This window comes from Falco naumanni, chromosome 2, assembly GCF_017639655.2.
Source record: "Falco naumanni isolate bFalNau1 chromosome 2, bFalNau1.pat, whole genome shotgun sequence".
Taxonomy (NCBI): Eukaryota; Metazoa; Chordata; class Aves; order Falconiformes; family Falconidae; genus Falco; species Falco naumanni.
The window spans coordinates 79,391,214-79,405,560 of record NC_054055.1 but is presented as its reverse complement, the minus strand read 5'-3'; the positions used below and the strand labels follow the sequence as shown (position 1 = coordinate 79,405,560).

The 14,347-nt window shown below is 38.5% G+C and overlaps 1 protein-coding gene across 1 annotated transcript in view; it reads left to right on the top strand.

The window, feature by feature from the left end:
- DSCAM (DS cell adhesion molecule) overlaps positions 1–14,347 on the top strand; it is a 467,719-nt gene that overhangs the window by 415,296 nt on the left and 38,076 nt on the right. Inside the window, exons 24-27 of the mRNA XM_040585109.1 lie at positions 644–742; positions 1,307–1,495; positions 3,808–4,098; positions 9,477–9,653. Coding sequence (XP_040441043.1) covers positions 644–742; positions 1,307–1,495; positions 3,808–4,098; positions 9,477–9,653 — 756 coding nt within the window. The remainder of the gene's footprint in view (positions 1–643; positions 743–1,306; positions 1,496–3,807; positions 4,099–9,476; positions 9,654–14,347) is intronic.

Genomic DNA, 14,347 nt, shown 5'->3' with positions numbered 1-14,347 from the left:
TTTAGACACAGCCGTAATGTTTATAGGGAGCAGCAGAACTGAAGTGTTTCCAGGTTTGTTCAGCCTTTGCTGATAGTCTTGTGTCTTCTTTATACCAACAGCCTCAGTGAATAAATGGTGTGATCTGGAGGAGATATGGATCTGCCTCCAACCACAGATCTACCTGTGCTACCTAGTTAGCACTCTTGTTACACTGGCAGAAACTCTTTTTATGCACTTTGTAAAAAATTTTGCCGTAATGGTCTGCAAACACATGCATGAGTGGGGCATCATTTTCAACTAGATATCTTTTTCCTGCAACTAAAATATCAGCTTCTCCCTAAAACAGACATGTAAAATAATGAAAAATAAGGGCTGAGTAGCTCATATGCCATTAAGGTTTGACAGGACAGCTACAAAAAAAATCAGAGAAAAGCAAGGGTTAAGAACTGAAAGACAAAATTATGTAGAAAATTAAGTATAAAAATGGGAGCTTGTCTGCTCTTGTCTTCACCAAGGTTGTCAGCTAAACAGACACTTTGACAGAAATAATTTGCATTTTTTATAACTCAAAACAGTTATATGATAAATGACTGTTAAAAAGGATTAAGATCACATCTAATCATTTGAATCTATTTTCTATTTTTAACTATTTCCCATCTAGTTCCACCAGACCAGCCAAGACTCACTGTATCCAAAACTACATCTTCCTCTATCACTCTTTCCTGGATACCTGGAGACAATGGTGGAAGTTCTATCAGAGGTAATATAATTCAGGTTAATTGCAACTTCTTACTAAATTATCATATGTTGATAGTATTAGTATATAATTATGAATGGCTACAAAAAGAAAAACAAAGCAATCTGTATTACTGTCAGTGCTTAATGTGCACTATCATCATGATAACAGCTTTCAGTAAATTGCAGTTTCTCTTTGAGGTGGTTTAATCACAGATTTAATCACTTTCTTCCAGCGTACCCTCAGCTGTTATGACAGTTACTCTCTGTGGTTTTCCAGACATGTAATCTCTAACCATTCATTTTTGACTGTCCAGGTTCATCTTCTGGTCTTCGTTGCTGATTGAAGGGTATTTAGAAATGTCTATCCATTTCTTTTCTCTTTGAAGTGATCATAAAAATGGTATTTAAGCTGTTGTAAGGGTAGGCAAAATGTATTGCCTAGTATCTTTTAGTCAGGGGAGAGCTGTATGTCTTTCTGTGCATGGGATTTTTCTAGTTTTATTAGATCTTTAAAATTACTTGTCATATTACCTGCAGAATTTGTGGTTTGTCTGGCTTATTGTTGCCATCTGTGCTTTTCCTCCAGGTTATATTTTGCAGTACTCAGAAGATAACAGTGAGCAGTGGGGTAGTTTTCCCATTAGCCCTAGTGAGAGATCCTACCGTTTAGAGACATTGAAGTGTGGTACTTGGTACAAGTTTACTTTAACTGCTCAGAATGGAGTGGGGCCAGGACGCATCAGCGAGATCATTGAGGCCAAAACACTTGGAAAAGGTATGTCGATTTCCGTCCCCATTGCTTACCTAAAGCTCTTACACTCTGCTGTAGATCTTGGTTTGATAGGAAGACAGGCTTGGATATTTTACAATTATTGGCTTTAGAAACTTTTCCAATCGTGTCCTTGGTGTGACAGAAGTGCCTGTCACTGTGGGACTTGAAGCACTTACCAGCTGATATTATATCCTTATTTTCTTTAATATTTTTTTTCTGAGATGGGTTGGTACATATTTTGGAAGGGGATGCCTCCACTGTTGTAGGCTATAGAAATTCCAAGTACTGCTATTTACATGAGGAAATAGTTTCTTCTTTTGTAAAGATTCAGGCATTTATTTGTCTGGATGTTGAAGGAAGATGGAGAATATGTTTACGTGTAGAGGAAATGGCGCCGACGTCTTATTTCTGCTCCAGACTGGTATTGCAGGAGCCACGCAAGTAGCACCCTTTGAACAGGGCAAGTGTCAAAAGCAAAGTAAAAGTTTGCAGAAAATTCTGCAAAGCCAAAGAATGAAAAATTGTTGAATTCTTAGTTAACTCAGCAATGGGTCCATTGATCCTGGTGCTGAGAACAGTTCCACATTGTAAATATCTGTCAGAATTATGAGCAAATATTGCACCAGACCCACTTAAAGAGACTTATCCCGAAGTCAACAGAGTGCAGTAGTTTTTGCATAATGCTGTAAAGATTACCTAATCTTGCATCTCTTTACCAGTTGTAAGAAATACTCTTAATTTGGGAGCAGTTTCATAATAATGATAGTTTACTTTTGATAGGTATGCCTGCCTCTATGCTTTTCATCACACCTGTACTGTTGCAGATCTCCCAAGCATCACAGCAGGGTAGACATTTCATTTGACACAGGGAAGACCTGGTGTACAGTAGATGTGAATGGTATGTCTTGCTGAAGCTCAGGGAGGACTGCAGGTCAGCTGCGTACACGCTGAGGTTATTGGTGGTCAGGGAGAATGGTCTACTGTCCTTAAAGAAAGGGACATTTAGAAAAGTAGAAGCGGAGTGTTCTTATTTTCATTGTATGAAATGCAAGGTTTATACGTGCTTCAAATAATATCTAAATGGTTCATGAGAAAGCAGATCTCCCAAACTTCTGAGTTTCTCTGGGACTTGATATATATGCCTGGAAACTACCTGTGTTCCATTTACAGACTGAACCAGGTACTGTGTGATTTAGAATGCTGAGATTATTCTCACTGATGTCAGAAATCCAGAAGCATCTCTATCCAAAGCAGTTAACAGAGTCAATTGAAATAGTTCATAACACATGGCAGGAATCACAGTTCTGTTTAGATTCCTGCAGAATTTAGAAAAGAGTACATTTCAGTACATCTCATCAAAGCACAGGAATGGCAAAAAGACCCCCATTGAATAAGTTATGCTTCATTATATAGATTAAAATAGCATATTATAGATAATTTTCATCACATTAGGTGTAACTTTCAATAGTAGAAGTACTGTTGCTGCTAAGCAGTTAGCAATAATACTGTTAAGTACAATACAGTAGTAATTAATCTAAATTAACATTTGTTGATGACCTGTTTGATCCACCTACTGTCATTATTTCAATTCTAAGGTGCCATTTTTACTGCCATTACTCCTATATTATGTAGAACTGTCAAAATTTCGGTGTATGTATCAACAAAACCAACATTTGATCCCAAAGCAGGACAAGTAAATGGAAATGTCAACCCCTGTCTGAATGGAAACATTCTAAGTCAGAAATACAAAAGCTAAAGTATATGTTATTTTCAAACATAACATGCAATTTCAACATATCAATATTTTTAGAAAATTTATTTTTACTTGCAAGTTCTTCAAAATTGTCATTTTCCATAGATGACAGCCACTGTACTCTCAAAAAAAAATGTGTTGAATTCCACTTCAAAAGAGGACTGGAGCACCAGTGGATAAGCTTCAAGTGTATTTGCCATCAATAGTATTTCTGTGTGGTGTCCTGAACCCTTTCTTTTTTGCATAGCGAGAGGGGGCATTTACTGATACGACGTTTCTACATTAGATTTGCAAGTTGAGTCATACCAGTCTGTGTGAACCAGCAAGTCAGATCCTTGCAGAGATGTATGGATATTTTTTTCACATACAGATTGAAAATCTACGTTTTTGAGTCTGTCACAAAGCATGAAAAAACATTTAAGAAGGGGGAAAGGAGGTGCTGAATATATAGATAAGATGAAGTTAAGGTTGTCCTGGAAATTTTTCTCTTAATTTTATATTTTTGAAAGTTCTATATCTGTAATACTTCGGCATTTCCCTTGAAATATATCATTGCTTCTAGAGCCACAGTTTTCAAAGGAACAGGAGCTCTTTGCTAGTATCAACACCACCAGAGTGAGGCTGAACCTAATAGGTTGGAATGATGGTGGCTGCCCCATCACCTCCTTCACCCTCGAGTACCGGCCGTTTGGGACAACAGTCTGGACAACCGCTCAGCGGACATCCCTGTCAAAGTCCTACATTCTGTATGACCTCCAGGAGGCAACCTGGTATGAACTGCAAATGAGAGTGTGCAACAGTGCTGGCTGTGCGGAGAAACAAGCCAAATTTGCAACACTCAATTATGATGGCAGTAAGTATATATTTTAATTCACATGTCTGAAATACTGTTTTTTACTCTAGTTTCTTACGTGATTTTTTGGCCTGTCTCCCCTCCCCCTCCCCCCACCATTTTTGAGTCCCACATTTTTTAGTTCCCCCTTTTTGGATCTGCTGGCCATGCTGACAGAGGGGTAACAGTCTCAAAGACATAAAATGCCTACAGATTTCATGACAATAGGCTGCCAAGCAGAAAAGAGGAATTGTTCTTTTGTTCTCACTGAGGAAAAGTTCCAGCACCAGTCAATCAACCATGAGACGTGTAACCGTGGGACACTAGGTGTCACTAGTTCCAGTGGTCACAGAAGCACTTGCTGGTATTTCATGCATCTCTTCCATGAAATTTTTGTCTCCCATACAATTGGTTCCTGCAGCCATTCACAGCGGTGACTGGCTTCATTGCTATTCCATGCAATGTCCTTGTGACACAGCTCAAAACCCATTATGTGACACAACGGAGCAGCTAACTAGCTTGTCTTCCAGGAAAGCCTCCAGACAACATCCTCCAAGGGCAAAGCAATGGCAATGCTCTTATCCCTATTTACAGACACGGGAGAGTGAAACTAATGACCGTGACAGATGGCTCTGTCATGCCCAGCAGCAGGACACAGGGGATGAAGGAATTGTTGCATCCTGCTCTTCTGCCAGGGGTTACTGCCCACCCTGCAAAAGCCAGAGCAAGAGGGCAAGGGCAAACATGCCAATTTGTCAGTCACTCCAGCTCCTATCCTGGTGTGTTTATTGGAAGTGATGGCCGTACATGTGTGCTTCTGCTGGCTCTGTAGTGGGAAATGGATGTATTTCTGGCAAAAAGGCAGTACAGATGGCTCCAGATGGCAATCTCTTGTATTGCTCTATTGTGAGTTGCCAAAGCTTTTCTGGAGACATCCAGTGTAAAATGTTGTTGTGTTGCCAGGGATATTGCACTGTGTTGTGCAACCACTTGGCGATGTCTGTACAATTAAATTAAACAGGACTAGTAGGAAAGTTCAAACAAGAACTGGTAACTGTCCAGCGACAGCACAAAATTGCTAATCATTCATAACTCTGAGTTTGTAACACATCTTCCTGGCACAGTTTTGCCCCACACAAGCCAGCACTCTCCAGGTCAGTACCCATGTATGGCTCAGGGAAGAGCAAGCAACAGGGACCATTCCCGGTCAGAAGTGTGTGATATGCATCCAGCAGAGTTTTAAGCCTCAGCATCTTACAAATCCTCTAATACTATCCCAGTCTTTGCACTAGGTGCTCATCAGTTCTTGCAGATAATTAATGATACATGCCCTCATGGCTCAGCCTTTTGCAAACAGCACATCCCCTCATGTTTTTCTGAGAAAATATCATTTTGGTAGGCAGCCACACAGTCCTTATGTCATTTCCGACAGTCCAAAAAAATCAGATAAATGTTTTATCTCAGCACTTTAGAGGCCTACAGAAAACCAAGATCTGAGCAGTTATTATACAAATGCTGCCAGGTCTTGCCAGGTAGACTTAGGACCTGTTTTACTGAGCAGTATAGATGTTGTCGACAATAGCTGTTTCAAATATTATGTGTTAATTTCTTGCCGCTTTACTTAGCTTATCCTCTTTTCTTTCTAGTGTCTTTCTAGAGGGAGCATCCAACTTTCAGTGATCATTTTTTTTCATCTGCAGTTATTGTTACATACATATGTCTAGGGCAAACAGTCTTAAGCCACTCCTTAAAATCAGAGTATATGGAAATTCAGGTCCAGAGCCCTAAATTCCCACTGATAGCACTGAAATCAGATATATTCTTAGAGTGAACTGATTTGAAATGTTGTCAGACTCTACTTCTAGGTTAGGTGATGATATTTACCTTGGTTTCACATACTGTGACCTGCATGCTGTTTGATTTTGTGTGTTGCTGTATGACAACTTCAAAAGTGAGAAAATGAAACAATAAAAATATTTGTAGTGCTAAATTTCCTGGGCCACTGCTTCTGGTCAGCTAGAAAATTTCTCATTTATGGCATTGATGGTTTTGTTTGTCAAGCATGCTTTGCCAGGATTATATTTTGCCTTAGAGAGCCAGCACGATCTCAAATACTGACTGCAATGTTAAGAGAGGAAAGCAAATCTCATTTTTCAAATTTTATGAATTTGTTACATTTGATGCAGAACTAAAATGGTAAAATTATTATTATTATCTATTGAAAATTAAGATAGTCTATTCCCACATAAGAGATTTCATGGAAGAAATATTTCAGTGCTTCTAAAGCAAAAATTGTCCCTATTGTCCCTACAGGGTCCTAGGTCCCCATTCATCTGTTCCTTGGTCAGCTGTGTAGGCTTTAAGGTTCTTCAGAGCTGGAAAATAGTGTCTTATTAGAAATCACCATTTTCTGTCAGTACTCATGCAGACGTTTTTGCTCTCACACAGAGTGAATTTTTCATTTACAGAAAGCGTGCCAGTGGAAACTGCCTGGCCAGCTCCACTTCTGAGTGCTAACCCTACCTCTACCACCGATCCATCTTGTGATGTGAGATTAGTCCCTTTCAGCTTCTAGGGGTTGCAGCTGCCCTTAGGATAAAATGGGTACAGGGATAGTACTTTGAAGATTAGATAATACATGTATGAAAGTTCTAGGATACCAAATGTTAAGAACAAGCTTAGGAACTTTAGCAGTCTTAAGGTAAAGCCTTTGTAAACTTTGTAGAAATCCTTAAGTTACATGGTCTTTCAGTCATTTTGTTTGGACTGCAGTAGCTGATTGTTATCTGTGACAGAGCTCCTGAGAAATACCATGGCAAAGTATCCTTTACCTTAAATCTCTTCATCATGATTTAGGTCAAAAGGTTAATAACAGATCTACGTGCAACTTTCTGCTTTCTGTTCATAGATATTGCAGCTAACCATTTTCAGCTTATAGATTTTATGACCTTCCTGCCCCTTGTTTTTCAGAACATTTGCAGTCAATACTTAAGGAGATATTTTTAGCAATGTGCAGCTGTAGTGTGTAGCACTGCAAAGAAGCTTCCCGCCTCAGAGATCAGCTACTCAGTAGTCCTGCATTAAATCAGGTCAGCTTGGTAGGTGCTCTAAACTATGCTAATTGATTCTAGCCCACCAAGGGACTTCCTACCATGAAGAACAGTTAGGACACAGGAAAACACTTGGTAGTCCTAAAGTCACAAGGTACAAAGGGAGATGGAGGAAGGGCTGCAGCATAGGGGAAAATGAGGTTAGAGACATTCAAGTTACAACTTCTATGAAGCCCCAGTAAAGCAGGCTGAGAAAGGATGATGGTGTATTGACCTGGAAAAAAAAAAAAAAAAACAAAAAAAAAACAAAACAAAAACAAAACCCAAAAAAAACAGAAAAAAGAAAAAGCAACCTCCCAATTTGTCTGGGACTTTGTTCTGAGAAATGCTTTGACTGTTCTACTCCTAGGCAACACCTAGAATGACAACAAATGTTGAAATGGTGTTTTCTCAATGGATAGCAGGTTTATTTTTTGGTAACTTCTCACACAACTGCTGAATATCCACAGATGGGTAATGGGAAGGATTTTTAAGCTTGCAGTATGTTTTTTTTAACTAAGCTTGTAATGCCTGTATATAGAGTTATGAGGTTTACACTTTACTTGGAAGAGGCATGGAAAATGATAATCACTTACCTAAACACTTAAGATTTAATTGGAATTAAGGCCATTCATAATTTGATTTTCATCAAAGTATTAAGGAGAGCAAGACAGAATTTTAGGTAGTCCTGAACCCAACTGTCCTTAGCCAATGGTCCATGTGACTTTAATTCAGAGCAAAATTTGGCCCTTTAATCTTCAGGAGGTCTTAGAAGGATTTAGAGACAGTTATTAGTATTACCTTCAGGAGCTTGAAATTCTTTCCATTTCTTCATCTAATCATTTTGTTTGCCTTTAGAGTAGTGCAAAAACTGCATGTCAGTTAAGACAAGATGAAAAAATCCTGCTGTGTGTTTATTCCAATAAATGGAAAATTAGAAAAAGAAGGGAAGTTATGGGGAAGAGCTGCAATGTACCAGTAGAAAAATATTCCAAACGAATTTGTAAGAAAATAAATTCACTGAAGTACCTGATACAGGTTTGGATGGTTGTAGCTTTTCTGTTTATCTTCATTCCTTTAGGGAACTACCTTTCTCATTATATGTAACTCAGATAGCTCTTCTGAAAAAAACATGACTTAGAATTCTACATTTTGACTGTGGTTATGGCACTCACATTGTACTGCATCATATCACTATTTTTTCCCCTGATACCGTATGGTACATAATGAGATATAACTATATCACTCAATGCAACAATTAAAATGTAAAAAAGGATATACCTGTTTTGCTATCGCACCCTCCTATCCTTTTAGCAAGTAGCTGCTTTTATGTTTCAGTGACCGGTTAAATTTAAATAGCTTCCATCGAAAGTCATCACAGTTCACAATACTTGTGTGTTTCTACTCATTTCAAACAAATCTGCATTTTATAGCCTCATTTCTGGTTGCATTCAGCAGTTTAATAGTAATCAGGAAGTGAGTGGGAAGTCTTCCACGACTAAACAGCCTTCCGAAGAAAGTGCTGCATTCTTCTCACATCCTTTAGAAGTAAAGAAAAAAGAATTGAAATGTTCAAGTATTATACCAGGAAGCCAGGTATATTCAAAATGCAAATATGTCCCAAAATGAAAAAGTGAGCTGCCTGCCGATGCCAGTAGTTTATAGATTCATTTCCCTCATTTCACTCTCCAGATCTGATTGTTTCTATCCAGCGTTACTCTCCTGTTTTACTGATGAGTATAATGTCAGACACTCTTTAGCAAATTACCATCAGGTTGGCTATCTGAATTTCAGATCAATATCACTGCTGCATCCCTAAGATGTGATAGAAGAATGTTTCTTTGCGAAGGATTCACCTGATGTGTGTAGCACAAAATGAACTTTGTCAAATATGTTCCTAACAAAGAGGAGTCCAGCAGGAAGTATGAGTATGTTGAGTGCTATTTTCCCACAGTAAGGTGTAGTAGATGTAGGCAGTAATTCTGAGATCTCTTATGGCTTTGTACTGATTAGATATGACTTAAAATTAATCATAGCACTTGACTGTATAATGTACATGGTTTCTTTCATCAATGAATGCACTTCTTGATTTCTGGTAATCTCTGAGTCTCTGCAGTCAGTACCTTGTTACTAGTGTGACTGGTTACATGTGCGTGGCCATCACACATGCAAACATAGCATCCACTCTGAACATGACAAATCCTTCTTAATGTTCTGCATGCAGCTGAAGCATATAACGTGCCATATTCCCTGAGAACTCAATCTTTTGTCTTCATTAATAGGCATCTAATATCATGAAACTGTTTCCAGGTACAATCCCTCCACTCATTAAGTCAGTTGTGCAAAGTGAGGAAGGGCTGGCAACCAACGAAGGGCTAAAGATGCTGGTGACCATTTCCTGTATCTTGGTTGGGGTCTTGCTGCTCTTTGTGATGCTGCTGATCGTGCGGAGGAGGAGGAGGGAGCAGAGACTGAAGAGGCTGCGAGGTAAGATGAGAGCTGTGGCACTTCTACATATGCATGCTGCCTGAACAGGGGAGTACAAGCGGGGTTGCACATGACCAAAATGTTCAGTCCCCCGTTGGTATCATTTTCCTGCAATACATAACAGACATGGGCAACAAAGCATGTGTGTTTTCTACAGAAATTCCTTCTTTTTCATTTGGTAGTAAGTTTCTAAAAAATAGGTCATGTGTCCATTGTTATTTTGCATGGGGGAAAAGAAAATAATCCTCATATGTTGGTGTTTGCTTATTTTCCTTTTTCTGTTGTTGTTTCCCTTGTGAATGGTCTTATTAACCTAAAACTGTATTTTTTTCCAAGGGTGAAATTAGATGTTCTAAAGATGAGGGGATTTCATTATTCCAGCAGATGCAAACCATGAATCCCAAATTATAAAGTGAAAGTAGCCAGATGTTAGTAGGCTAGAAAACACCATCAGATATTCTCAGCTTTGTTGCCACGTCTTTTTCCCTATGATGTGTTATAACAGCACTATTACAACACCACTTCATTGTTCACTGACCTTTCATTGTCACTGACCTGCACATTTCTCTAATGCTTATTCAGTTCAGGTGTTTGTTGTGTGAATAATTTTTAGATCTGTGAATTAAGCCAGATTTATCAGAGCTTTAGTAAATACCCCTGGCTGAGACACAGCCAGGTTTTTTGACCCTTGCAGTCTGCCACTTCTGCACTAGGTTTTCCACTAGTGCACAACAGCAGACTTTACACTAAAGGTATTTGGGAAAAAGCCTTACAAATCACACACTGAATAAATAGTAAAGTGATTTATTTTCTGTACAGGTAAGTTTAATGATTTCTAAAAGCAACTAAATTGTTTAGTTGTTTGTATTTTAACCAAAATATGATCATGACATGTATTAAAACCAGGACCAACCCTGCGTGTTCCACCTCACCTTAGCATCTACTCCTCTCTCTTTTAGGTCTCATTTTGTCTTTGTAACAATATCTTGGACGTTTTTGCAAAAAAAGACAGAGATACAGGGCTCTTGGCCATGGGCAAAGTCATACATCAAAGAGGATAACTAGCCTTATGGTTCATACACAGCTCTGGAAATCAGGGCATCTGGATGCTTTAGCTTGTATAATAAGTTTCTCATTCAAAACCTTTTAAGTCATTTACCTCTGTGCAGTTTTTTTCATCAAAAAGAGTGGTGGATTAAGGGTGAAGGAAGTGTTATCTTCTCAGAAATACTGTGGAATTCCATCCAGTAATGAGCAGGATATTTTGAGCTCCATGGCTCCAGGAAATGATGGCTGTGCATATTTAGTTTTCCATGGTTAATTTAAAAATATTCATAGATTCTTGAGTTACAGTCCCTTAAGGAAGGCTGATGATCATGGCCAGTATGGCTTTTGCATAACGTAAAACTTGTCTGAATTATTTCCTCTCAGAATACAGAAATTTAGAAAGATATCTGAACTTCATTTAAACATAGGCAGTGACAAAGAATTCATCAGTACTTTGGATGTCATCAGCACTTAACTACCATTTCTGTAAAAGTTGTGTCTCATTTCTTATCTGAATTTATCAAGCTACAGCTTGACATCCCAGCCATCTTGTCCTCTTATACTTCTCTGTGCCGTACACAGGCTGAATGTTTTTGTGTCATATTTTCAGCCTCTGAGGATACTCCTTTTACATGGTGGTGACCAAGTAATTTCTTCATGTTTTCATTGATAAATGAAACAGATAAATATTCTTTAATTTCTCTCTGTAGTTTTCCCATCATTTATTAATTTCGAGGCTTTTATCTGGTCCCTTTGCAATCTTTATGTAGCTTTCCTCATCTGTGTAAGCTAGAAATTAACACAGTATTCCAGCAACAGACATTATCAGTATCAGATAGAAAGCTAACAGCCTTTCTTCTTTCCCTTTATGGTCTTCCGTCTGCATCTCCAAGGATCACTTTTTTTGGTATAGCATTCTTTTAAGGGTTTGTGTTTAACATCTTATGCATTGAGATCATCTGACAATTCTCTGATTACAGTGCAACAGAATAACATTGTGTAGCTAAGCTATGGCTTTTATTCTTGATATATGACCTTATACTAATGATGATCCAGATTGTTACAGTTCAGTGACCTGGCATCTTCTTATATTTTAGATACCTAATTCTTCTGTAATTTTAAAACTTTTATCAGATATTATTTCATTAACTCCTGGCAGGTGATAAAAGTACCAACGGCATGATGTCCCGTGGCGCATGATGACAATAAATACTAAACAATGATTCTCTGCTTAAGATTGTATTTTGAATATGTTGAAACCCATGTAAAATGGCTGCTGTGTTAGTTTTTTTGCATCATGCTACTTTGTTATTAAAATTTTTTGAGGTATCAAAACTTTGCTCTGGAAAAATATAATACTTCAATGTTATTTAATCATAACTCAGCGGGAGTGTTTTCAGTGTCATCAATTCTCAGAGAATTTTTATCTCATTTTTGAAAAATAAACTTTCTTGGATATGGCTGATGGACCACAAGTCTTTATTGATGAGCCTCCATTATTCCATCTCCTTTAATTTATTTCATCAAGCTTCATTCCATTTTTTTAGTCATCTTACTCATTGCCAAGATCAGATTGATAGGACTTCAGCAGCTCAGATTTTTTATATTCATTCTTTTTCAAGACTGATCCCATGTTAGCCATTTTCTGCTCTTCTGGAGGTTACTTCATCTTCTAAGTCTTGCTGACAATCAGTATTGCTGTTTTACAGGACTCCTTAGTATGTTCTTTAAAAAAGTACTGTGTGCAAGTTTTTCTGATCTCCTAACCAAAAAAAAAAAAAAAAAAGTTTTGCTCTAGTAGTTGTTGTGTTCAGCTGTTATCTGAATTAGTTTTGAAATTCAAATCCTGTCATTATCACTTGATCTGTATCACCTGGTGGAATTTCTCTGAGGCACAGGACTCATTTTTCCTATATCATGATTCCATCAAGTTTCCTCTAGTCTACATCAGAAATATAGTTTCCACAGTGGAACCTTTTAAAAGAATTTATACAAGTTACAGATGTAATTCTTGCCTTTGTGGCTCCAGGAGATGTGTTTTCTTTGAACCTGCTTGACAGAGAGGAGTGGGAATTGCAGATTTATTTGCAGTACACTCTGCATGCAAACATTTGTATCTGTGCTTATAGAAAATGGGCTTGTGGTTCCAGTTTCTGTGGGGTAAATGTAGCATAAAACCAGCAATCTCTCCATTCTTAATCCTTTTACTTCTTGTTTTAGCATATAGGGACAGATAAACCTCTGTATTCTGCCTGTGTCACACCCAGCATTATCTATTTCCTCAGGAGCACTCTGTTTAGAAAGAAAGAGTAGTTTTCAGCAAACCCCTGATTTTCCCTGTGTTCCACAGGTCAGGTCACAAATAGGTCCACTGACTGCTGGAGTTCATGCAGCCATTCAGTAGGTCAGCCCATATTATAACCGAGAAAACTGATAACTTACCATTCTTTCTCCTTACTATTAACCTTAACCTAGCTCCACTACTACTGTAATAGCTTTCCCTTTCTTTTTAAATCCAATTCACCTTAATCCAAGCAGAAAGTATCAATGTGGCATGATAGTTCAGAAGTGGCAGCATGCAATTTAAAACTGTATCACAGTCCCTGATTTCCCAGGGGCCAAGGCAGATGTGTTAAGAATTTTAAAGGCAGCTTCCCCAGCAGATAGAAGTGAGGGCTTTCGCCAGGTTAGCTCCTGTCAGCACAGTCATGTGTCAAACCCACAGTAAGGAGCGGTTTGTCTTTTTCACTAAGGTGTGGGGTGATGCTTGACTGGCACGGGTGATTACTCCCTTTGCTCTGTCATTCATGGTCACCCCAAGCCCTCTTTTCCACACCTGAAAGCTGGGAGATATGACACTGGCAGGGATACTGACTCACTTTACGAAGTATTCTCAATTTGTTGATCAACAGTGTAATGTAGGAAATACACATCACAATCTATAGTCTATATTCATTGATTTGTGAAACTGGCATTTCTCCTGTAGCTGATGTTATGGACACACTGTTTTCATATTCAGTTGCTTTTAAGCTTCTGGGTTTTGCTTTGAACAGATACATAAGATCCTTTATCTCCTTGGGACATTTGTTTTGTTCCAGTCCTACATTAGCTTGTATGCCCAGTGCAGCCATCATTAATTGCAGCAATGCTACTGACCGTTGTGACAATCTGCTGGAATAACTAATACATTTAAAGCCCGCTGATGGAGGGGGGGTGGGGGTGGGGGTGGGAGGGTGTCTGTGTGTCCACAGTGCTTCTTCATTTGGCTTTTGACATGTAACAGGATCTTGCATGATGCCTCATGTTATTTTTGATTGAAGATGCACAATCTGCTTTGTATCTCTTTGACCAAGAATGCATATATGTTGATGAGCATCTGAATATATGCCACATACATTTAATGGTGAAAACGCAATTCTTTTTCCAGAGGTATCATGGAATACAGCTATATGCTGTGCAGCACCTGAGAACATCTAAGGGAAGTTGTTTGTCATGTAATCCTGGCTAACAAATCTAAAAAGCAAACTGAATGGCATCGCAACAAGCGACCTTCAACTTTGTCCCTTCAGCTTTTCTTGAGTTGTGAATTACTTGCACAAGTATCCGTAGTCTTCACTTAAGGAGACAGCAATTGCTTCACAAAAGCT